This window comes from Electrophorus electricus, chromosome 16 (assembly GCF_013358815.1).
Source record: "Electrophorus electricus isolate fEleEle1 chromosome 16, fEleEle1.pri, whole genome shotgun sequence".
NCBI classification, from domain to species: domain Eukaryota; kingdom Metazoa; phylum Chordata; class Actinopteri; order Gymnotiformes; family Gymnotidae; genus Electrophorus; species Electrophorus electricus.
In genome coordinates, this window is record NC_049550.1 from 10,385,620 (window position 1) to 10,409,570 (window position 23,951).

The 23,951-nt window shown below is 39.3% G+C and overlaps 1 protein-coding gene and 1 pseudogene across 2 annotated transcripts; both read left to right on the plus strand.

The window, feature by feature from the left end:
- The first annotated feature begins 16,295 nt into the window (after nt 1-16,295).
- Nucleotides 16,296-19,854, plus strand: LOC113577288 (gap junction beta-2 protein-like). 2 transcript variants are annotated; one of them, XM_027009855.2, is made up of 2 exons: nt 16,296-16,341; nt 18,099-19,854. In XM_027009855.2, exon 2 carries the CDS (start codon nt 18,173-18,175, stop codon nt 18,971-18,973), a length of 801 nt encoding a protein of 266 aa, XP_026865656.2. In that variant the 5' UTR covers nt 16,296-16,341; nt 18,099-18,172; the 3' UTR covers nt 18,974-19,854. The 2 variants fall into 2 exon arrangements, with proteins under 2 accessions (XP_026865656.2, XP_026865645.2); XM_027009844.2 differs by lacking the exon at nt 16,296-16,341 and adding an exon at nt 16,705-16,907.
- Nucleotides 19,855-22,141: 2,287 nt separating this feature from the next.
- On the plus strand, nt 22,142-23,486 carry LOC113577328 (annotated as a pseudogene).
- The last annotated feature ends 465 nt before the right edge of the window (nt 23,487-23,951 follow it).

A 23,951-nucleotide genomic window follows, 5' to 3' on the forward strand; every position in this document is an offset into this window, starting at 1 on the left:
GTGAGCAGCATTACCCTCTTGCCTGACCTTGAACTTGACATTGGCTGTGGCAGCGGAGACGCCTCAGACAGGATGTCGGAGAGATGCCATGTCTCACAGACACATGACATTTAATGACATTTCTGGCAGCAGGTGTGGCTGAAGGAATCCTATTACGGGAAAGAAATTTCTCCTCTCTGTTTCTCTTGTTCACCCATCCATGACTCTGTGTGTGTGTGTGTGTGTGTGTGTGTGTGTGTGTGTGTGTTACTGTGGAGCAGCAGGAAGTGAGCTGTGATTGAGGGGCAAAGGTAAAAGAATGGCAGGCAGGTAATAAACAGTGTAGAATAGAAGACATTTACTCAATCTCTCTCTCTCTCCCTCTCTCTATCTATGCCTCTCTCTCTCTCTCTCTCTCTCCCTCTCTGTGTCTCTCTTTATGTCTCTCTCCCTCTCACTTTTTTATCTTTCCTATTTGCCCTTGTGCTTTGTAAAGTCCATACATGACAGCTGCTTGAGTCAATGTGAAAGAACAGCAGCACAAATAAGACAACTGATCAATAGGTACCCGTTGCTTTTATCTTCTAAAACAAGACGGCCATCCTCCAAGCATAAACCACTAACATCTTAAACCTGACATGCCTTTCCACTTTGTTTTGAAACCCACGGAAAAAAGCCCTGAACCACTCTCATTTTTTAGAGGTTGTTCACCTCCCTTTGCTTCATTTGTCCAGGAGAACAAAAGCTTGTTGTTCATGCTTTCTCAAGTCTATCTTGTATACACTTATGATACTAATTACCTGATTATTATGCATAACAGACACACTTCCAGCATAAATATTACATGTGTGCACTTCATCTCTGTCCTCTCTCTTTATCTGTCCCATCAAGTCATTAAAGGTTAATAAGGGTCCACATTTCTGTTGACTACATGTTTAATTGGACACTGGCTTTTCTTTTTTACCCAACCTGCACATTAAGAATACACTTGACACTTCACTGCTCAAATTTAGTTTCATTTTTACACAAAGGTCAAAAGGTGTGAAAAGGTAATGGATGTAAAGTTCCAGAAGCTGTAGCTAATTGGATCATTCGTGACACTGATGAAGTACAGTCTTTAAAACTACAATGATAATATGACATTAGACTGTATCTATGTGTCTACACTGGTGATCAATAACAGGGCCAGCTATCGCTGATAGGATGTTTAAATGACTGGATCTGTAAGAGGCAATATGTATGCACAGTGACGTCACGTTAGGTAATAGTAATCATTTATGAATGTACCACACTATCTAAAACAACTGAAAATCAGAACCATTAAATTATTGACTACTCATTTGAATTTCAAACATTTGTTTCATCCTTTTTTATTGATGGCTATTACTTCTATCTTTCAGTAAACACCAGCACAGAAGAAATGTTATGTGTTTCCAGTCATAATTCAGTGGCAAAGCTGAAAAGAATATTATCAGCATATTTCAATAAGCCACAAAATCATCTTTCTAGACCTGAAGGCAAACAGATTGCACATAATACAGAACCTGGAGATGTGTGTGTTTGTATTCAACTTGGTTTTATTGTTCCAATAACCATAGTAACCATTTGCTCTTCAGCAAATATTTGTAGTCCACATATCTGATCTGAGTCATTCTTCTTTAGGTCAAAGAGTTAAAGAAACATTAATGTATTTGAGGACAGTGCAATCAAGGTCAATGTTGCTGTGTAACATAATGGCAGTATGGCCTGAGTGGGATTGACATCAACTGATTACCCCCCCTCTGCCATCATCACCACCACCATTTCTGCTCGCTCTTCTGCTTGTGCTTTGCTCTCCTCCTTGACGGGGAGCAGGAAGACAGCCAAAAGGATTTCCTTTCATCCTCCTGCAGTAGATAAGCCCTGTTTTAGTGGGGATTTCTGGCTCACCCTGCACAGCTCTATATACGCTAAGAAACTGTGCTTGGACAGACTGTGTTTCCTGAGGAGCTAGTGCAATATTAGGATAGCATTCACCTAACCAGCGTTTATGTCCAGGTTCATAGGGAGGTCATGTTCCCTTGGTGATGCCACACTGTTCTAATCGCTATTTATGCTGCTAATTGGTCACTGTATTTGAAAGTGTGTGTTGAACAGAAGACCTGAATACATACTTAATGAATATGTTTTTAACATTCAAAACTGCATCAGGACAAAATACAAGGGCACAGAACTATGGATTGACGCTTTCTAAGGTGTCATTTGAATATATTAACCATAGTTTTCTTCCAAAAACTTATGGAACAATGTGGCTTGACACAAAACCAAAATAGCATGACGAATGAATTTATCTACTCCCTTCCAAATATATACTTTGGAACTACATAAAGGCCAATGTAACCTCATGCCAAGGGACTATAAACTCTCCAGGGCTTTGTCATCCTTGAGCCATCAGACATTCAGAGACACTGGAGTGAGGGTGTGAATGATAGCTTGTGGTAGTCCCATCAAATTTCAGTGAGGTTAGAGAATTACGAAAGTGTTCTTGTATGCTGCCTTGTCATTGTCCCTAAACCTCACGCTATGCAAATGACAAAAAATCGCTGTGGCTCAAGCCCCATGAATACATTTTGAGTATGGGGAGAGTGGAGGAACCTTGTGGATTGGGATTTTGTAATGTGCAAGTCTTAATAAATTGAGAAACTATTGACATTTATATCTCACCACTGTATAATGACTTGTAACCTTGAACAGAAACCACATAGTCAGGATTTGGCTGTTTATCAGCCCATGGGCTAACAGGTGTGTGTGTGTGTGTGTGTGTGTGTGTGTGTGTGAAATAAATCACCTCTTACAAAAAGCATCACCAAAAATATGTAGGTTAAGCATGTCCCATATAGAAAAATAAATTGTAGCTATAGTGGCATGTATGGCCTATCTGACCCATAGTAAAACTGACACGGTCCCATCCCTGAGCATCCCCTATCTCCATGGTTACTTGTCTAATTCCTGTATTTGCATTTTCTCGTTTGGTTTTCATGGTTTCTGTTCTCCGCCCTTTGATTCCCAGCTGTTTCTAGTTTGTCCCATAAGTCTAACTATTTAAAGCCTGTCCGTGTCTATGGTTCTCGTCTATTTGTTTTCCGGTCTTCCCGTCGTCCTATAATGTGGTGCTTTAGATTCCTATTGGTCTATCGCTGTCTGGCTCTGTTATGTTTCCCTGGTTTTGGTTTTCCTGTTTTCACTAGCGTTTTCCTATGTTCTTTTATTTTGGCTATACATTGATCAGTGGTCTAGATGATAATAACAATCCTGATCGCTAGCAATATTTGCTTTCTTGCTTTGTAAGTTCATTTCTAGTTATTTCCTGATTGGTTAGTATTGTTAGTTTATGTTTGTGTTAAGACTCTAGCTCCCTGTTTTGTTTCTGTTCCAGTCCTGTAGCGTTATATCAGTTAATTCCCGTTGACCTGTTTAGTTTACTTATTCAGTTATCCCTATTCTTTGTATTGCTATTCTCTTTTGTTGTTTGTTTCATTTTGTTTATTAAATCCGCTTATGCGCATTTAATACTCTTCTCTTTCCTGTCATCAATTATTCCGAGATGATTTAAATTACCTGTACTCCCTCATTAATGGCGATATCACTCCCAAAGTTACAAAAGCAAATAGTTTTCCAAATGTTCCTTTCCAGTAACTTAGCAGAGGTTACATGTTGTTAAGAAATACAAACATCAATTTGCATTGTCCAGTTTTAGTCTTGCATGTCATAGGAGGTGGTATTTACAGCATTTACTTTAGTCTAAAACACTACACTCTGTAATGCACAATACCTGGGTATTTCAGTTAATAACAATAAGAAGCATCAGCAGTTGTTATCCTACAATTGATGTAACTGCTAAATAAGGAAAGTCTTGCAAGTAATCTGTACACCTATGTTTTAGCTGTAACATAAAGTAAAACATCTGTATTCTTCAACCCAAACACCCAAATGCTCTACTCCACTCATAGAGTATGCCACTGGAAGACCTTTCTGCAGGGTGCAATTGTCAAGGGTTTTTAATTGGCGTCTGCAATAGGATGGTAGAATAACAATCCTGGACTCAGGCAGAGCTCTAAAATGTGCCAAGTAAATTGAAACGAGAATATCCATCATTGTTCCAGCCTTACTCTGAATAAAGATCTAATACACATCATATATCTTACTGCTATATTTTACAGTGAAAACATGGAGTAAAATGAAAGTACGTTTGCAAGCAGTACTAACCTCCTGAGATCATGTATCCTCAATCGAGAATATTGAAGATGTGAATCAAGAGATATGAAGATGTGAAGTCAAAATAGGCACACTGTCCTAATGCAAATACATTACTTTTCTCACAAACTATTTCCCATTTGAAGACACCCCTTAGTTTCCATAGTTACCAAGTACCATTACTTACAAATAGCAAGAAGAAAAGTATGCACAATGACACAGCCCCAGTCTAAGACATGACCTTCACTGATGTTACTTTTTTTAGCCTTTTACTGAGTGCAGTGATATCAAGTAACTCCTAAATGTTCTCTATCATGAGCTATTTTTCATCTGGACAGTAAAATAGTACATCTGATTGTGACATAGAACTGTTACTGAGAGTTTTAAAGATTTTTGTGTTGTCCCAAAGCCAAAAAGAGAGCACATTTATTTCGGAATTAAAGCTGCCGTAGTTGATTTTTCAGTTCTTTCTGACTTCTACTACATTTAGTCACTGAAAGAGTTCCCCAGACTTCCTACCATCCCAAGCACTCTACCCAACCCTTTCCTCATAGGCCCTCCCTCCACAGGCATACATGCTCAGCATGTACCCTTCTATGTGCTTTGTGCACACTCAAAATAATTGAGAAAGGGGAGGACTGCCTCCTTGTAGAGAAGTTCTCTGATTGGTTAATACAGCCTGGCTATGTTAAAATGATAGTAGTATTTTATTCAAATTTCTGTGATATCTAATTGAATGTAGCTTACTTTAAGATAAACATTGATAGCATCACATTTAACTGCATTGCAATACACTTAGCATATTTTGTCTTTTCTTTTTCATACAACCTCATGTGTTAATATGGATGCATGAATCAATGCAAATGATCTTCCCCAGCTCACAAGTAGAATTTTCTCTAGAGCAAGCCATAGTGATGTCTCAGGAAATAGATTATGACAAAACTACACAGATGATCAAACTGTTCCCTATGACACTTGCATTTAACATCAACCTCACCACTTCAAATAGACCAGTCTCTGTCTGACATACCAGTTGATACTACAGAGCATCGGGTGTGGTTTTCAGTTCCTTCACTTGGACCTCATTAACAAGGCAGGGGTCTGAACGTTAAAGGTCAGTGTCTATCACCTGCCACTTGAATTATGCACAAATACAAAAGCCAGACTCAAAGAGTCTGTCTAGAGTGCTGAACAGGTGCTGAATGAACTTGGGCAGTGTTGTACTATTCAGATGTTTGAGGCAATTAGCTTTTAAGTTCACTCTGCAAAGCTGCTAACCTGCCTAAAAAGCAGGTTCATCATCGATGAATTCAGGGGCAGTTAGGGAATCAGAGCCATTCCTGTAGTTCTGCATTTATTTCATTTATTTCATTCATTTACTTCATTACACAGTGATTAGAAATTATTATAATGTAATAATTTTTTGCAAAGATGTAAGAAAGGGAAAACAGTTAAATCTATGTTTCACTTAGTGCTGGAGAAAACCTAGAGAAATCCTAAACATATATAAGCTATGAAATCAAAGCCAGTACAAATTGTTCATTCAAATTAAAACCGGTGTTAAAATCAAACCATTAATAAAACTTTCATCAGAATTATAAACTAAATATACCAGTTTTTTTTCACCTCATCTCAAGCATTGCAGAGCAAAGGAGTTTTGAAGGCTCTCCGCTAACATGACTTGCTTGTTTGTTACCTTTGTCTCACCAGATGATATGGCATTTTAAAAATCCACATTAATCCACACTAAAGTGCAGATTTGGAGATAGCATTGCATGTAATGTCATTGTGCATGCAAGATGAACCAATAGAGAGAAAACAGTGTACCAGTAGAGACGTTCACAGCACATTACTTGGAGGAGCCAGATGTACACAGAGTGGCATGGCAACACAGTATTCATATTCATGTTCTGACAGCAGACCATGTTAGATAAAGGTGATGGGTGTTGTTGAATAACCATTAATTAGGCCTTTTTTCTGCATTATAAAAATTAAAATCTCTAATGACAACATTACAGTCCATTGAGAAGATAATGCTCCCCACAGTTTTTCTGTGGTAATTTAAAAGAGATAAAAGTAAATCACACTTCACTTCATGACAATTAGTAGATAAAATGGCCCTCTATTTTTTTCTACACACCAAGCTCATAAAACGGATCTTAGGCAGTGTACATCCTACCTAGACAATGACAAAATGAGTTCCATTACTTTATGTTACCAAGAATATAACAGAAATGTCCTATGATTTGAAATGTTGAAATGACTGTGTACATTGTCTGATCACTTAATGCAAAGTAATCACTTTGTCTCCCAGTATAAGCATAAAGGACTGATCACAGAAATTCTAAAAAGATACTGACTTCAAATGATGCCTGCGGGAATTGATCTCTAACTAATCTCCGCCATGCTATCAGATACATTATGCGCTGCCTCAAAGCCTCGATAAGTCTGTAATCCCATTTGTCGTGCACATCCTGCAAGTCCTGTAGCTTTTGGCACTTCATTCAGCAGGTCCCAGTTCACTTACACTACTGGATTTGAAATGCCCCGGGCATCGTTGCGTTGCACAAAGCCCCAGACAGCATGAATCACCCTTAGTCCTCTGATGTTGTTTCTACATTGGTCAAATCCATTTGGTATCTTGTTGTCGTCTCTCATGGAAGTCAGGTAGCACAGAGAATTCCAATTTGCTTAATTAAAAAAGCTCAAGCAGACATGGCATCTTAGTGCCAGGAGCTGGCGATAGGGGATCAGATGATGGTTTCTGTTTAGGCACAGCTCAGATAACACTTAACACTTCTACAGAACTCAATAACTTTGCCCTTCTCTTTCCTTCACTATCTTTAAGAGTATTCACTATGTGTGATGAGTCCTCCAGTGAATTCTTCATTTTAAGATATATTTGAAATGCAGTTTTAGCTAACACCTGATTTGGTATATGTATATTACTTATGCAGAGCCACCATTTCAATAAAAAACTAAATGTCACAATGATGTGTCATATGATAAACATAAATTCATAATGCAAAGTCATATTACTGGCCTCTTCAGATCCTGAAAATACATCACAATAACACCATATAAACTGCTTCAGAACACCATATAAACTGTAAAATAAGCCACTGGCAAAGTAGTTATCGTTCAAGTGTATAATGAAATCACTGCATGTCACTCCTAATTGTAAGCCACCCTAAGCTGTTTTTTCATGATATTATAATGTTGTTCCCTACTGTGAGATGCCGTAGGCGTATATTTTGACACTCTTTGTCATGGATCTGTAATTGCCATAATGCATTTTGCTAATTATTTTACAGTGACACAAGCCTCCACCAATAATTTCTAAATAATATCCATGCTTACAGCATCCCATCTAATGTAAATCCTTGATTCAAACATTGCCAAAATGCTGACAGCACCTTCACTTCCAAACGCCTACACCACCACTGTTGTTTAGATTTCAGTTCTCTGAAAAGACAGCCATTTGTTTCTTCTTAATTCCTCTCTTCACGTACATGCAAGGCTTGATGCTTTCCAGTTTCTCACGTGGTCCCTTTCTCACTCTTGCCACATCCACTGTCACTGATATGTTTCGCTCAATGTGTCTACCGCTTCACTGATACAGTGTGGCAATGAGAAACGCTCATCCTTAAATTGTCAATTTTTCCAAGGGCCCTGAGCTTGGGGGTGTATAGCGGTGCTATAAATACACCCAGGCTGATTGCGCTCCAAGAAAAACAGGGCGCACAAAAACATCTCCAGGCCAGCTAAATGAATAAACAAATAAGGAAAGAAAGCACATACAGAATAGTGGCACCTTAATCACTTGGAATGCCCTCTGTAGGGTGACAAAATAACTGCGCTTCCAGTTATTCAGGCAGTACTCACAATTAGCGTGGTCTTTGGTTGAAAATGGATGGATGGAGGGATGGCTGGATGGATGGATGGATGGATATACAATTGACATTAATGAAGCATATGAACAATGATTGTTTTTTTGCTTTCTTAGAAATGCAAAAATCAACACCTAAAATTAACAAGAAATCACCATGTTGTTACTGAGCCTGATACTGAATAATTACTTATTGATTTACCTATTGTTTGGAAGACCCAGTTAACTGTGGGCAGACAAGTTAAGATTTATTAACTGTGTCATTGTATTTTCTCAGTCTAATGCGCAGGATGATGAGCACTGGACATAATATGAAATGATGAGCCCTCAAATTAATAGTGATAACTAATCAATCAGGAGAGAGGGTAGCTCATGAAACATCTGTCACAATTATTTTATTTTCTAAAAAGTCAGGAAGCAAGTATCTGCAAACATGCCATAACAATGCAGACACAGCCTCAGTACACACACCTTGCTCTCCCAGCTGGGTTCTTTGGGCCAGTAATGTTCAGAATGATGTTTTGATAGATTTTTTTGCTTGTTGACAAATATCTCAGAAAAATCTTGTGATTATCAACATAAATATAGCCTTACATTACAAAATAGGCATTGTTTATATTTTTTTATTTGTCCATAGTAAGGCAAATAATATTTACTGTGCCATGTTTCGATGATCATTAATGCTCACCTTTTATGTTTAAGTGTAAAAGAGATGTTTTTTAATACAGTTTTGATATTTAGATCATTATTAATATCCAGATTTTTTATTGCTATCCTTCATATTTTCAATTCCTAGCATCAAGTGCTGCAAAGCATTAGATTCAAAACTGTCTCATTTTGGAATGGGGGGCAAGAGGCCTGATTCTAAGCTATGAAGCCTGAATGCATTTAATACTAGTTTCAAGTTTCAAGTTTGGTTTATTTGTCACATACATAGTCATACACAGTATAACTCACAGTGAAATGGTTGAGAGTGCTCTGTCCAAACTGAGGAAAAGAAAACAAGGGTGCATAGAGAAATATAGATATTCTATATATGTGAAATATATATATATGCAAAGAGAAATATATATATATTCTATGTATGTACAAAATATATTAACAATGTATGTACAATATATGTATATTATGATTATATACACAATGTACAATGTATATGGTTGTGTATATATGTACACAATGTACAGAATGTACAGATCCATTTTGTAGAATAACATATTTACAGTTGTTGTGTTACAAGGTAATTGAATATATATATATATATATATATATACAGTTATACAGTTATGTTACATGGTGGTGGTGGTCCCCACAGTTTATCAGTTTCATGCTCTCGATAGTGCAGGTGTAGAAGTTCCGCAGTACCTTGGAGGGCAGTCTGAAGTCTCTTAGGCGTCTGAGGTGGTAAAGATGCTGACAAGCCTTCTTTGCCAGGGAGTTGGTATGGCGGGACCAGGACAGGTCCTGCAAGACGTAAACACCAAGGTACCTGAAACTATCTACTCTCTCCACCATGGTTCCACTGTTCCTCACAGGTTGGTAGTGCCGCTCCTGCTTCTTGCTGCAATCCACGATCAGCTCCTTTTACTGACGTTTAGGAGGAGATTATTTTCTTGGCACCAGTTTTCCAGGTGTTTAATCTCCTCCAGGTAGGCCCTCTCGTCGTTGTCCGAGATCAGACCCATGACAACGGTGTCGTCAGCAAACTTGACAATGATGGTGGAGCTGGAAGTGGCTGTGCAGTCGTGGGTGTACAGTGAGTAGAGCAGGGGGCTTAGGACACAACCCTGAGGAGCTCCAGTGCTGAGGGTGAGGGTGGATGAGGCGCAGTTGCCCACCCGTACTGATTGTGGTCTGTGGAGCAGATGTGCAATTGCATCATCAGTGGAGCGGTTGTGGCGGTATGCAAACTGCAGTGGGTCCATGGAGGCTGGCAGAGAAGATGTGATGAAGTCTCTGACTAACTTTTCAAAGCACTTCATCACGACTGATGTGAGGGCAACAGGGCGGTAGACATTGAGGTCGGAGGGTCGAGGTTTCTTCGGGACATTTGTGTGATGTATCACAGCTGTGTGATTATCATAGACTTTTGTTTGAATTGCCTTCTGTCCTAAGGGGGAGGATAGATAATCCTAGGCCATGTCCATGTGTCTGGGTTTTATCAAGTGGTCCAAAAACATGCGACTCATCAGACCTCTAACAGAACGCATAATGGAAACATATGATTTCTTTTTTACTTGCTCATGGTGAAGTCTGTAGTCCATCAGTGTGCACATATGTTGAGTATGACCGATCCAGTGCATGAAACATGAAATAAATATTAATAAAATAAATTAATTGCAACACTTTTATATTCAGGTAATTGCAGAGAACAAAGTGGTGTCCCCTTTCAGTATATGATGAATTGTTTAACCCTAGGGCTGGAGGGAACTTATTCTATATCTTTTGACTCTCTTGTGTTTGCTTCATACTGTTGAAATTCCCCAAAGTCATTTCATAATCATTTGACAAGCTTTAACTTACATTATTCTCCAACTGTAACTATTCAAATATTTTTTTGCTCTGGTCTTGTCATCATTATCTATTACACAGCCTTCATGTTGTGCTGCATGGCATTCTATTGCACAATGTATTACTAGTGTGAAATAATGCAAATTTTACCAGTACTGATAATATAGAAGTTTCCCTTTTTGAGTAGGTAAAACAAGTCCATAATCTCCTGATTTAACAAGTTTTCTTCTTAAGCACCATCATTTACTTGCCAGTGTAAAATTATTAATACAGATTCTTCATGGGTTGCTAAAGAAGCATGGTGGTGAGGAATTTGAATCCTTGGGAAGTAGTATGTGTATCATGTTCCTGTCCTCACTTCATACTACCGTGGTCTATTAGCACTCATCTTGGGTGGTCTGTTAGCCACCATCATGGTGGTTCCTGGCAGCACTCCATCATGGACTCATTACTCACATTTCATGTTTTGTGGACTCATTACAACTCTCACATATACTCCCCAGGTTGTTTACTTTTGAATTTCTGATCTCAGTATTGAACTGTTCCATTAACAACTTGTCCATAATGCCATGGCCTTAGATCCTGCATGGTAGACCTTTGCCTGTACTTTGCTTTCAGTCATTATCCATTGCATGCATCCAGCCTCTTTGATTGATTTGTTGCAATTTCCATGTAAGGCACTTTTTTGCTCTGGTCTTGTCATCATTATCTTGTTCTGATTTCTTCCAAATACTTGAATAATAAATAAGAAAACAACAACCAGATAGCTTTTGTTCTGCTACTGTCAAACCAATATCATTCTGGTATCCAGGAGATGAGGGCAAAGGCACCAGAAGTGAGCTTGGACGAGAGCCAGTCCAGCAGATGGCAGGGTATCCCTTGTGCTGCCTCCCTGTGTAGTTTTTTCCTTATGCAACTAATTTTTCTACCCCAACCATGAAACTTTCATTTGACATTGAAAGCAAAATGTCCGAAAAATGTATTAGGAAAAAACATCCCCACTTTCAAGCTTTTAAGTATAATTATAAATGCAGAATCATTCCAGGTGGACAGTGTCTATTCTGAGTCCGTTCTGCTCTTCTTTTTTATCAGGACTTACCTCGGCCAGTCTGCCAAACCCCCCCCCCCCCCCCCCCCCAGTCATTGACTGTAATTACACACACGGCCAATTATGTTCCAGCGTCAGGCGTACAGAGGCAGAGCATGAATGAGCTGGTGAGGATGGCGTCACTCTCTGCATACTGACAAAAGGGAAAGGCTGTCACCTGGGAGATACGTTTTCCTGAATGGAAAATCATTTAAAGTACTCCAGTGCTGACTATGGAACATTTGATTGGATGTTTAACACAATGTGTGAATCTCGTGGTTGGGTGTCGCTGTGAGAGTTGATGAAGAATCCATGTAGGTTTGAAATGAACAGTAATAATTAATAGCCATTATGGAGTACCCATTCTGCTCACCATAACTGAGACTCTCACAGCAAAAGAGTATGTTTGCATAAGATTTCATGGTTGCCAAAATATACATGAAAGCTATCTAGCATGAAAGATTATGCTGACTATGCTGAAACAATATACAGACTGTGTATGTGTATTAGCAAGTATTAGAAGTAGTTTGAATACTTGGTCTTGTTTAATGCTTAATACTTGGTCGTAAATTGAAAGATATACTTAATAAGAAAAGTCTTCAGTTGCTAATTAAAATCACATTGACTGGCTCCTTGGACCTTTCAAGTCATGTGTCGCTCTTGAAAGTTCAGTTTCCTCCATTAACTTACATAATGTTTACACTTATCATGCCTTCACCAAGTCAGTGAACATATGGTAAGTGAGCATGAGTCTGGGTACTGCATGTGTGTTACTGCTGCCATCCATTGGAAATGTTTCGTTATGGCAGTCTCTGAGATTACATTTGTGACTGCACATGTTTACTGACAATGTGAAAGCTGGATGCTTTTGTCTTGTCTTTTTGTCTTGTCTTGTTATTTTCTTGTGTGTGTGTGTGTGTGTGTGTGTGTGTGTGTGTGTGTGTGTGTGTGTGTGTGTGTGTGTGTGTTTGTGTGCACATGTGCATCTGTGTGTAATCTGTGCATTTATGTGGAAGAAATGAATCTGTCTAGTAATGTGAGAGTGGTGAATCCTGTTACCAAAAGAGGCAGATCAGGTTTTAATTGATATTTTTGTAGATCTCAGCGCATTTTAATGCCTGTTTATTAAATGTTTGATGCTGAAAATAAAAGGCCCATAAACTTCAGTCACCTCATCATCTAAAAAGGCTCGACAACATAACAGCATTATTATAATTATCTTAACTTAGACATCTGTAAGTGTGGTAGAAGCTGCATTCAAATTCATAACACGTAATTGCCCATCTGGATTCTCGCCCAGAAGCTGCATGTGCCTTGCTTCCCGAGCTGAAGACCATCCAGATGACTGAAGTGCAGCCCACTACTTCAGCATGATCGCTCATCCAAACGTGCCAGAATGAAATGCATGCACACTCAGAAGTGAAGACTGCAAGCACACACATGTGCAAACACACACATTGGAAGCCACCCCCTCATGCTGCCAGTGGCCATGGGTCTCCTTTTCCTGGGCCTGTTTAAATCCTGGGCCACCGTTGTTTGTGCCTCCTTGTGTGTGTACACACACATAAGCAAATCTGAGATGATCTCAGGAACTAAAATGATGTAAAATGGTGTACAGCACCAACAGCTTACACTCTCCATCCCTCTCACTGTCTCTCATTCAGAGGCTGTGTGACTCTGCCTTCTTTCCCTCTCCCCCTCACCTCTCTCTCTCTCTCTCTCTCTCTCTCTCTCACTCTCTCTCTCTTTCTCTTCCCCCCTCCAACCCTCCTTGTACCCATTCACACTGGACTCTGTTGTTCTGCTACTGGCATGCCGGTGCAAGGGGCCAGTTTTAGTAAACAATATGCCCTCTTTTGTGGCTCTCGCTCAGGAATAAGGGGGTGATACACTGAAGGCAACGAGGTTGTTTTTATTGTCCTTCCTTTCTTTCTGTTTGTCTTCGTGACCCTTCCTCCTCTTCCTCTCATTCGGTTCTTCATTTTTCAATGCATCATTCAATATTTTGGGAGGGGATTCATTAACGTTATACATTTTATTTAAGACCACCCAAATTAATCAATATGCCTGTCAACACTAGGCAAACTCATATTTCATACTATAATGTAGTCAGCTGAAAAACAAAGTTTAAATATGGCAAAATCTTTCTCTGAATCTTAATTCAAAGCAGGTGAATTACTGCCCCAAGCTTGAATTTACAATAGAAAAATTGGCTAGTTCCACATTCCATCTTGGGAGTGAAGGTGAGAGGTCAACATGCTACACTGATTGGACCGTTCCACTTTCTTACGCTTAGTATTTCCTGTGACATGGAATAAAAAACTTTCCACGTCATTTCTGTCTTCTGACAATTTGTGTGTGTGTGTGTGTGTGTGTGTGTGTGTGTGTGTGTGTGTAGGTGTAGGTGTGTGTGTGTGTGTGTGTGTGTGTGTGTGTGTGTGTGTGTGTGTGTGTGTGTGTGTGTAGTGAAAAATTATTACGGTTTTATTTGTGATAAATGGTATCATTATAAATGCAAACAACACGGTGAGTGTGTTTTTAAATGTATTTTGTCACATTCACTCTTTTTTGGGGGTACAGTAACATAACACCTGAGTGGTCAATAATATAAAAAGGCTGGGTCATTACACAGCCTTCATGTTGTGCTGCATGGCATTCTATTGCTCTATTGGGTCGAGGTTTCTTCGGGACATTTGTGTGATGTATCACAGCTGTGTGATTATCATAGACTTTTGTTTGAATTACCTTCTGTCCTAAGGGGGAGGATAGATAATTCTAGGCCATGTCCGTGTGTCTGGGTTTTATCAAGTGGTCCAAAAACATGCGACTCATCAGACCTCTAACAGAATGCATAATGGAAACATATGATTTCTTTTTTACTTGCTCATGGTGAAGTCTGTAGTCCATCAGTGTGCACATATGTTGTGTATGACCGATCCAGTGCATGAAACATGAAATAAATATTAATAAAATAAATTAATTGCAACACTTTTATATTCAGGTAATTGCAGAGAACAAAGTGGTGTCCCCTTTCAGTATATGATGAATTGTTTAACCCTAGGGCTGGAGGGAACTTATTCTATATCTTTTGACTCTCTTGTGTTTGCTTCATACTGCTGAAATTCCCCAAAGTCATTTCATAATCATTTGACAAGCTTTAACTTACATTATTCTCCAACTGTAACTATTCAAATATTTTTTTGCTCTGGTCTTGTCATCATTATCTATTACACAGCCTTCATGTTGTGCTGCATGGCATTCTATTGCACAATGTATTACTAGTGTGAAATAATGCAAATTTTACCAGTACTGATAATATAGAAGTTTCCCTTTTTGAGTAGGTAAAACAAGTCCATAATCTCCTGATTTAACAAGTTTTCTTCTTAAGCACCATCATTTACTTGCCAGTGTAAAATTATTAATACAGATTCTTCATGGGTTGCTAAAGAAGCATGGTGGTGAGGAATTTGAATCCTTGGGAAGTAGTATGTGTATCATGTTCCTGTCCTCACTTCATACTACCGTGGTCTATTAGCACTCATCTTGGGTGGTCTGTTAGCCACCATCATGGCGGTTCCTGGCAGCACTCCATCATGGACTCATTACTCACATTTCATGTTTTGTGGACTCATTACAACTCTCACATATACTCCCCAGGTTGTTTACTTTTGAATTTCTGATCTCAGTATTGAACTGTTCCATTAACAACTTGTCCATAATGCCATGGCCTTAGATCCTGCATGGTAGACCTTTGCCTGTACTTTGCTTTCAGTCATTATCCATTGCATGCATCCAGCCTCTTTGATTGATTTGTTGCAATTTGCATGTAAGGCACTTAAAATCGATTTATGATATAGTATATTTTTAAATTTTGGAATTACAACCTTAAGTGGCTATTCAAGGTTATTCACACCTTGGGATATAAACCTGAAAATAGAATGAAAATACATTTTGAGTGATCAGAACTGCAGAGATCTGTACATACATGCTTTCTGTGTGGGCCTGACCATGATAAAAATTAGTAATTAAAAAATTTGTAACAGAAAATTAGCAATACAGCAATGAACAATACAGTCCAGTAATAGAGAATCTCACAGAGCATTTTTTTCCCACAGAGTATTTATTTTTATCTCTCACAAAATAGTATTTTCTTTGCAACTTTTTCTCAAAGCCCAAGTACAATGATTTCCCTGTGTATTTTCATCCCTTAATAAAGAGGATTTATGCCTGCTCTTGAAAACAACCCAGCAAGACACACCACCATGACCAGACTCCAAAGAAATAGACTCTGTATTGGCAATATGTCCTACAGTGAAGGGGACAAATAGCACCGAACAGAGATTGTAATGTATTCTGTGGAAATGGTCTCTGTGAACAGGCAGGTGAGTCTGAGTTGACAACCCCAATAAAATGTATCAGTATGCACTGAAATAACTTGAAATTACTCATTAACGCCAAGCAAATGGCACGACTTCGTCAAAAATAAGTAATGGTTCCTTGTGTGGCTTTTCTTTCAGCCATCCCGTTTTCCCCCGCCTTCTCATGCCCTCTTGCAGAAACCCTGTAGTCACTTCATGATCACTGAAGAAACCTAATAGGGTGGGAGCTGCCCAGAAGAGGTGAAAGAATGCTACTGTAAAAGGTACTGTCTTTTAGCCCTGCAACAAACGGCCATTTGTTTGGGACATGGAATTGAGGAGGCTAAAGTTAGATAATGGAGGTTGGCCAGCTTTGGTCTGAAAAGGCTGGTCTGTGGGAACCTGTCATGGCAAATGATTAATCAGATAATTTTTTAAGTGAAATTTTTAAATCACATTCAAGTGATGTCATGTCACACAGAAAAAGATGAAGGAAGCTTATTGGCTTCAGTCCACTATTCTTTTATGAATAGAAATAAAATATAGTGAGGAGGCTGTAGACTTAGCATTGCATTTTAAAGATCAATAAACAAACACAAAGAATTAAGATTGTAGAAAAACGGATTTAAAAGTTAAACAAATGCCTTAAATAAATTAACACTGTACTGTAGTCTTCTCACGTAGCCATGAGTAGCTCGTTGTCTCCGCCTTTGTGGTGATGTCATGTAGGTGATCCTCAAAATTCAGGTGCCTCTCCACTACCGTGCAGATTCTCGTCGTCTAATCGATTTCCACGCACTCCAGTTAGATCTCGTCAAAATGGAGATAATCCGTTTTCTTAAGGCGTGAGGTATGATACGAGATTAATTGCCATTTTCCCCAATATTTTGTCTTAATAGCAATATTAACTGTAACTGCATCTGGACAGATATATAGGTTTTTCTATGGGTGTATAATCTTCACCTGTATAATTAATGATGCCATTTATCAGTGTTGCATCTTACTGCAAGTAAATGTTCGAAAATATATAGTCAGAAACTTTAGGAGGAAGTCGCATAACTAATGTAGGCTACCTCCAAAAACCACGAATAAGGAGAAGATAACTTGTAACTAAAATACTGTTTTTGTTCAAACCAAACACGTTTATGTCGTTTGTGCAGCTTTACGCACTGTTGTACGTCGGAGGAAAACATCGAGAATCATCTATTGTATTTCGAACAGAGCGCTATTATTCTGTACGATACTGCTTGTCCAAGTTATTCATTCTGAACAGTCGTAGCGGACACCTCTGCATTTTTAATGGAATGACTGATCTAAATGTCAAATTATTTCAGCTTTATTCTGAATAATGGTCGCTGAATGAGTGACGTCTGTCATAATACTATTAACTCAAATTACCATAAAAAAGGTTTCTAATGCACCACACTTAAAAAGTGTGTTATGGTACTGGACGGTAATACAATGGATGTTATCAATGTAATTCTAAATTAAGTTCAAAAGTCTTAACTGCTGAATGGTTCTTTGTGATCCATTTTATACATTCTCATATTGTACCTATTTTATTTTACTTCTATAGCTACCTACTTCTCATACTCAGCTGTTTGCTTCCACCCAACAAATCTCTTTTAGCACCATACCCACTGCTGGTACTTCTGGGCAGTTAAAAAACGCTGTTAAATACTCAACTACAGTGTTTATATATGTCCAGCTGAACAGAACTGATCACTGTAGAGTTCATTCAAGACTATAGATGAAAATTCAACACTACTGGATTTCATTGTGACCCAGTTATGTCCTTACCATCTCTAATTTATTCACACATTATTTTGTGACCTCCAGAAAACAAAATTAAATAGTTTGTGCCTGTTGGACTTTCCAACATATTACACATTAAGTTCATGTGATGCACTCCCTGTTATTCATTTACACTGACATTTTCCAGCATCTCAAAACCCAACACAGCACACACCATACTTTTATAGCGCGAATTATCATAAACACAGCATAAAGGAATGACAATGTTTATTCGGTTTCATTTTAGTTTGGAGACCAACTTCAGAGGTTAGTGGTGCATCTGTTTCGCCCCTGGAGGCCTGACCTGGCACAAGCAGCAGAATGAACTGGGGTACACTGTACACCCAGCTCACAGGAGTCAACCGCCACTCCACCAGCCTGGGCAAGATCTGGCTGTCGGTGCTTTTCATCTTCCGCGTGAGCGTGCTGGTGGTGGCGGCCGAGACAGTGTGGAGCGACGAGCAGGCCGATTTCGTGTGCAACACGCTGCAGCCCGGCTGTGAGAACGTCTGCTACGACCACTTCTTCCCCATCTCCCACGTGCGCCTCTGGTGCCTGCAGCTGATCTTCGCCTCCACCCCTCCGTTGCTCGTCGCCATGTACGTGGCACACCGCAGGCACGAGGACAAGCGGGGGATCCTGTGCGCTTCCAGGTCCAGGGCCAAGCAGGAGGAGGACCTGGAGAGCCTGCGCAAGAGACGGCTCCCCATCACCGGCGCGCTCTGGTGGGTGTACGCCGCCAGCCTACTCTTCCGGCTGCTCTTCGAGGCTGTTTTCATGTACGCCCTGTACGCGATTTACGACGGGGTGTGGCTGCCCCGGCTGGTGCGCTGTGAAGAGGTGCCGTGTCCCAACGAGGTGGACTGCTTCGTGTCGCGGCCAACTGAGAAAACGGTCTTCACCGTGTTCATGGCTGCAGCGTCGGGGGCCTGCATGGTGCTGAACGTGGCCGAGCTGGCCTACCTGGTGGCCAAGGCTGCGACACGGGGCCCGGCTAGGAGGGGGGTGCGGAAGGGGCAGGCAGACTACGCGGCCAAAGACAAGGGACTGCTGCAAATGATGAGAAATGAGACTTTGATGGCTTCGTCGTCTTCTGTGTCGTCCGCTTGCAAAGCTGTGTGAGACTTACATGTGCCTAGTCCTGTTTTATGTTTGTTTATTTACTTGCTTGTCACCATACCAACACACCCCCAGATTTACATACAATATTAGTACGGCATAGTATTCAGCAACAGAGACCTCGTTTAGGACGTTACAGTGCCATCTAGTGGTGAGGATCATAAGAGCGCAGATGTTAAGCAGCTAAGTTTGCACAATCTGTATCATAAATATTTGCAGAGATGCTGAGTATTTCCAATAATTTGCTTTATGTGGTTAGCAACTAAAGTTTATGGTACTGTATATAAACTGATTAATATGGTCATATTTATTGATAATGAGAAAGCTGACAGTGGTAGAGGTTGTAAGAAGCATAATGACAGATCATTAAAAAAAGTTACTAAAATAGTAATGTGAAAAACCAACACTTCAAATATTTGGTAAGTAAAGGTATAATTGTCATAATCATTGTATTCAAAGTGTGTTATAAAAAGGTTCAATTAAAAAATATTAGACCACAGGTGCGTAATTTTTTATACATGCATTTTATATCTTGCAGTGTACAATGTGCAATACATACAGCCCAAAGAATTAGTCATAAAATCCTAATTTAATTTCCTCAAAAGAATATTGTCAGTTTGTAACCATTAACAAATACACTCACATGTAAATTTTTAAAAATTCTTTTAAAACGTTGGTAGTTAATTGCTAGGTAGTTAATCAATTAAAATGATACATGCATTGTTACTGTAGCTTGGATGATAAGGATGTTTTCCCCATGCAGCATTGATGCATACATTAAATAGAGCATGTCACCTGTAATTGATGATGAATATCATCCTCATTGTTCTCTATCTTTGGTATCTTTGGTTCTCTTACAGATTGCCATATTAGATGAAATAAAATACCTGTAATTGTGAAATGTTTGGTTATATGAAAGTTGATTTATTTTACACACAGGCAAAATATTTCAACATATGTTCACTTTCATTTTTTGCATTGCTTCTGGGCCCGCATTATGCACATTTTGGTTGTTGATTTGTCTTTATACCTTTACATGGTGCAAAAAAAATAATTTTGCTAATTTTTAAACAGTCAAATTTTATTATTTCATCGTTTCTTTCTTTTTTTTGCACATGTAGTAGAGCTCATGACAGTAGTAAGCTCTGTGGAGCAGTGGTGATGAATTTGGGCAGCAAACAGGGGTGTGGCTTGCACTCGTGCAGAGAAACAGCTCTATGAATGCACCCGTGCATGGTCACACAGCGTGATGGTAAGGATGGCATGGAGGATGAGGCCGCCACGCTTCGCTGAAGCCCATCAACAAGTTAAGATCTCTTTCAATACATTTGCCTATGTTTTGTATGTAAAGGTTGTGGATATGTAAGATTTTGGTGGAGTTATTTGCCTACCAGAGATGATAAACTATTCATTGCCTGATAACAAATCAGACAATGAGCCTGTAATAATGGAAATGATGCATCAATAGTTTGTGCCATTATGCACAAAGAAAATCTCGCATCTTCTCTATTGTCAGACTGACAGTTTATCATGTCAAAAAGGTAAACATGTAGGTTATAGCTCCTTCAGTGTAACAGGTTTAATTTGATTGATAGTTGAACTAGTACCTCATACCTTACATAACTAGTATAAAAGTAGTAATATCCTTCAGCATGTAAACTTTCAATTTTAAATTTGTTTTCATTTGCAGCATTGGTATCTCAGCTCTGGAGCTTACCACATATATACTAAGGAAATATGTATTGTATTTGCACACAATATTTAGAAGTGTAAAATAGAAGCAATAGTATCAACCATTCTGCCATCTAGATGATTCATTTGACATAGTTAAAATGCTTAACAGGAGCTTCTAATATAAAAAGAAATTACATAGCATAGCAAGAAAAATGAAAAAGTTAAATTTCAGTATATATTTTTAATAATAACCTTTGTCTTACGATGTTTTTGGGAAACCTGCCCTAGATCAATAACTGCAAGTTAATCACATATATGGAAGTAAATATACAGAATTCAGATTTGCATTTCATAAACAAGTTTTTTGGGGGGGGTTTTTTCAAGCAAGGAGTAAATGAATGTATTACTTGGTTCAAGGCACCTTTGCTTGATGTGTGGTCTTACTAGAAGGGTGCACCAACAGTTGATAAGTACACACACGTTGTCATCCAAAATGTTGTCCCTCTGTAGCAGAATGCTACATTTGACCAAATCCCATGTTACATGTTATTACCTGCTGCTTCTGTGATTGAACTGAATAGGTGACGAGTAGGAAATGTAAAAATCTGTGTATTTATTTTGGTGTTCTTACCAACTTGGTTGAGGCAATCCATTGTGTGCATTAACTATTATTTAATAGCATAGCACATTTTGAGCTAAAAGTAAAACATGGAGACATCAAATTAGTGGTGAGGGACCCTGTAGATATATTATGCATTGAAATAATGTTTAAATAATGTGTTTGTGAATTTGCCAGGAAATTATTGTTTTATATTTAGTATCACTTGACATTTCTATAAACACGTACATATAAATATTTAGAATGAAGAGCTTACTTGATCAGTAGTTTGGCATGATATCAGCATGGTGCAAAGACACGGATTATTGATAGCAGTGATGATGACTCACAGATAGACACTCATAAATAATGTGGCTTGAGGAACTGTGAGCCACTAGGGTCTCATCTTATAGGGGATTCGACATCTTGCACCTTATGGCTAAAGCTATAGTTGGGAAATTGAGTTAACTGTAGGTCATTTGAAATATTAAATAGTGTTTCATCTGTCATGGTCAATGAACTTTCTCATGTACTTATCAGAGGCTCTATTGCACATATTTTACCAACCAATTGTCAAATATAAGTCATATAAATCATGTTGATGAAAGTTAAATTAAGCTGTTTATTATGTGTCATACTCATTTTTAATTTTTTTTCCTTTTTATTCAATTGATTCTGTGTAATGCCAAGTGGATAATGAACTAAGGGGAGACATTTAGAAGAGCTTTGTGGAGGAAAGGGTATTTGTCAATATTTAATATCTATTTATTTTTCTTTTTTCGTTTTTATAGAGCTTAACAAGGTCTTCTCTTTGTATTTACTTTTTCTCATTACATTTTGGTACTTTTGATTTAGATTCACCTGACACTGCATTTTATTTATACTAGAACACTTAAAGCATGGGTGACTGGAGCTTTCTGGGATGGCTGTTGGAAAATGCACAAGAACATTCAACAGTCATTGGCAAGGTCTGGCTGCCGGTCATCTTCATCTTCAGGACCCTGGTGCTGGGCTCTGCTGCAGAGGAGGTGTGGGGGGGACGAACAGTCTGACTTCACCTGTAACACGCAGCAGCCCAGCTGCCAGAACGTCTGCTACGATGAGGCCTTCAACATCTCAGAAATCCACTTCTGGGTGCTGCAGATCATCTTCGTGTCCATGCGTATTCTCATTTATCTGGGCCATGTCCTTCACATTGTGTGGATGAAGGAGCAACACGAGGAGAAAGAGAAGGAACCGCGCAAGGCAAATAGGCACCGAGAGGATAAAGACCTCCACAGGAATGGAGGTACAAAAGGAGCGGGGGACGGAGGTGCCCCCAATATGTGACAAGCACAGCAAAGTCCGAATCAGAGGAACCCTCCTGCATACATATGTTTTAAACATCATCTTCAAGATTCTGTTTGAAGTGGGGTTCATCTTTGGCCAGTACTTCCTCTATGGGTTTCAACTTCAGCTTCTTTACACGTATGCAAGTTGGCCCTGCCCAAATATGGTGGATTGCTTTATCTCCAAACCCACAGGAAAGACTATCTTTGTCAAATTTATGCTTGTGGTGGCTCGTGTGTCTCTTGTGTTAAATCTTTCAGAAATCTATCACCTGGGCTGGAAGAAAATCAAACAGGGCATGAACAAGTTTTTGCCAGAGTATGACTCATTGCATTGCATTGCTGATGAAACCAGGGATGCAGATGGTGCTGCTGTCCTACCTGCAATTAGCTCGCCCCCTCCTGTCCTCAAACCCACCTCCTAATTACACAGACATGGCCGTGCTGGTAGCAATGCAGTCCACCCCACAGCAGCTGTGGCCCTTGCAGCCACCACTGCAGCAGAGCACAAGGCTGAGCCAGCTAAGAAAGTTCCTCTATACTCTCTCTATAGCAGCAACAACAGAAACTACTACCATTTGGCCATAGTGCAGAAGTGGGCTAACATGGCTGCAGAGTGACAGATGAGTGAAGTGAAGCTTATCCCCCCCCCCCATGCTACTCTTCCTTCTCCTCCTCCTCCTCCTCCTCCTCTTCATTAAGCATTAAAATGGAGCACAAAAAATTAGCTCATCCTTCCACCCACACAGCTGATATTCTAAGCGATGTGAGGGATGAAGCGTACAATGCCACTGGTGTTAGAACCACCCCAGTGGAGATGCACCAGCCACCTATTTTGATGACAGATATGAGTTTGTTTGGTAGATCCAGAAAGACCAGCAGTATGAGGGCCAGATGTGATGATTTAACAATCTAGTAGACCCCTTCATTCCTTTCATACAACTGTCTCTGGTTATTGAAGATAAAATTCAGGAAGTTAAAAAATACAAATGGAAAAGAGGAAGGGTGCTGCATCTGTGAAGTCCTTTCTTTTCTTAAGAATCTTTCAGCAGTGAGTGATCCTGTGCAATCTGTTAGTTGTAGCGCACCTTGTGCTGGTTAGGAAAACTACATAAAGTATGTGGCAAACACACTAATGTTTTGGGATGATAAAGAAGGAGCAAGCTGGCTCTAATTTTTTCAATCAATGGGGAGAAGATATTTTAGATGTTATGAAGATATATTTAGATGTTATGCACATTTGAGTCCTCTTTTTTCATCAACTCAGACAACCCATTTGCAATATTTGCCTGTCTCTCTTTCGGTAACCCTTTGCCTACTGTAGCCTCAGGTTCCTATTTTTGGATCACAGAAGAGGAATCCACTGTTGCCTTCTGTCTTT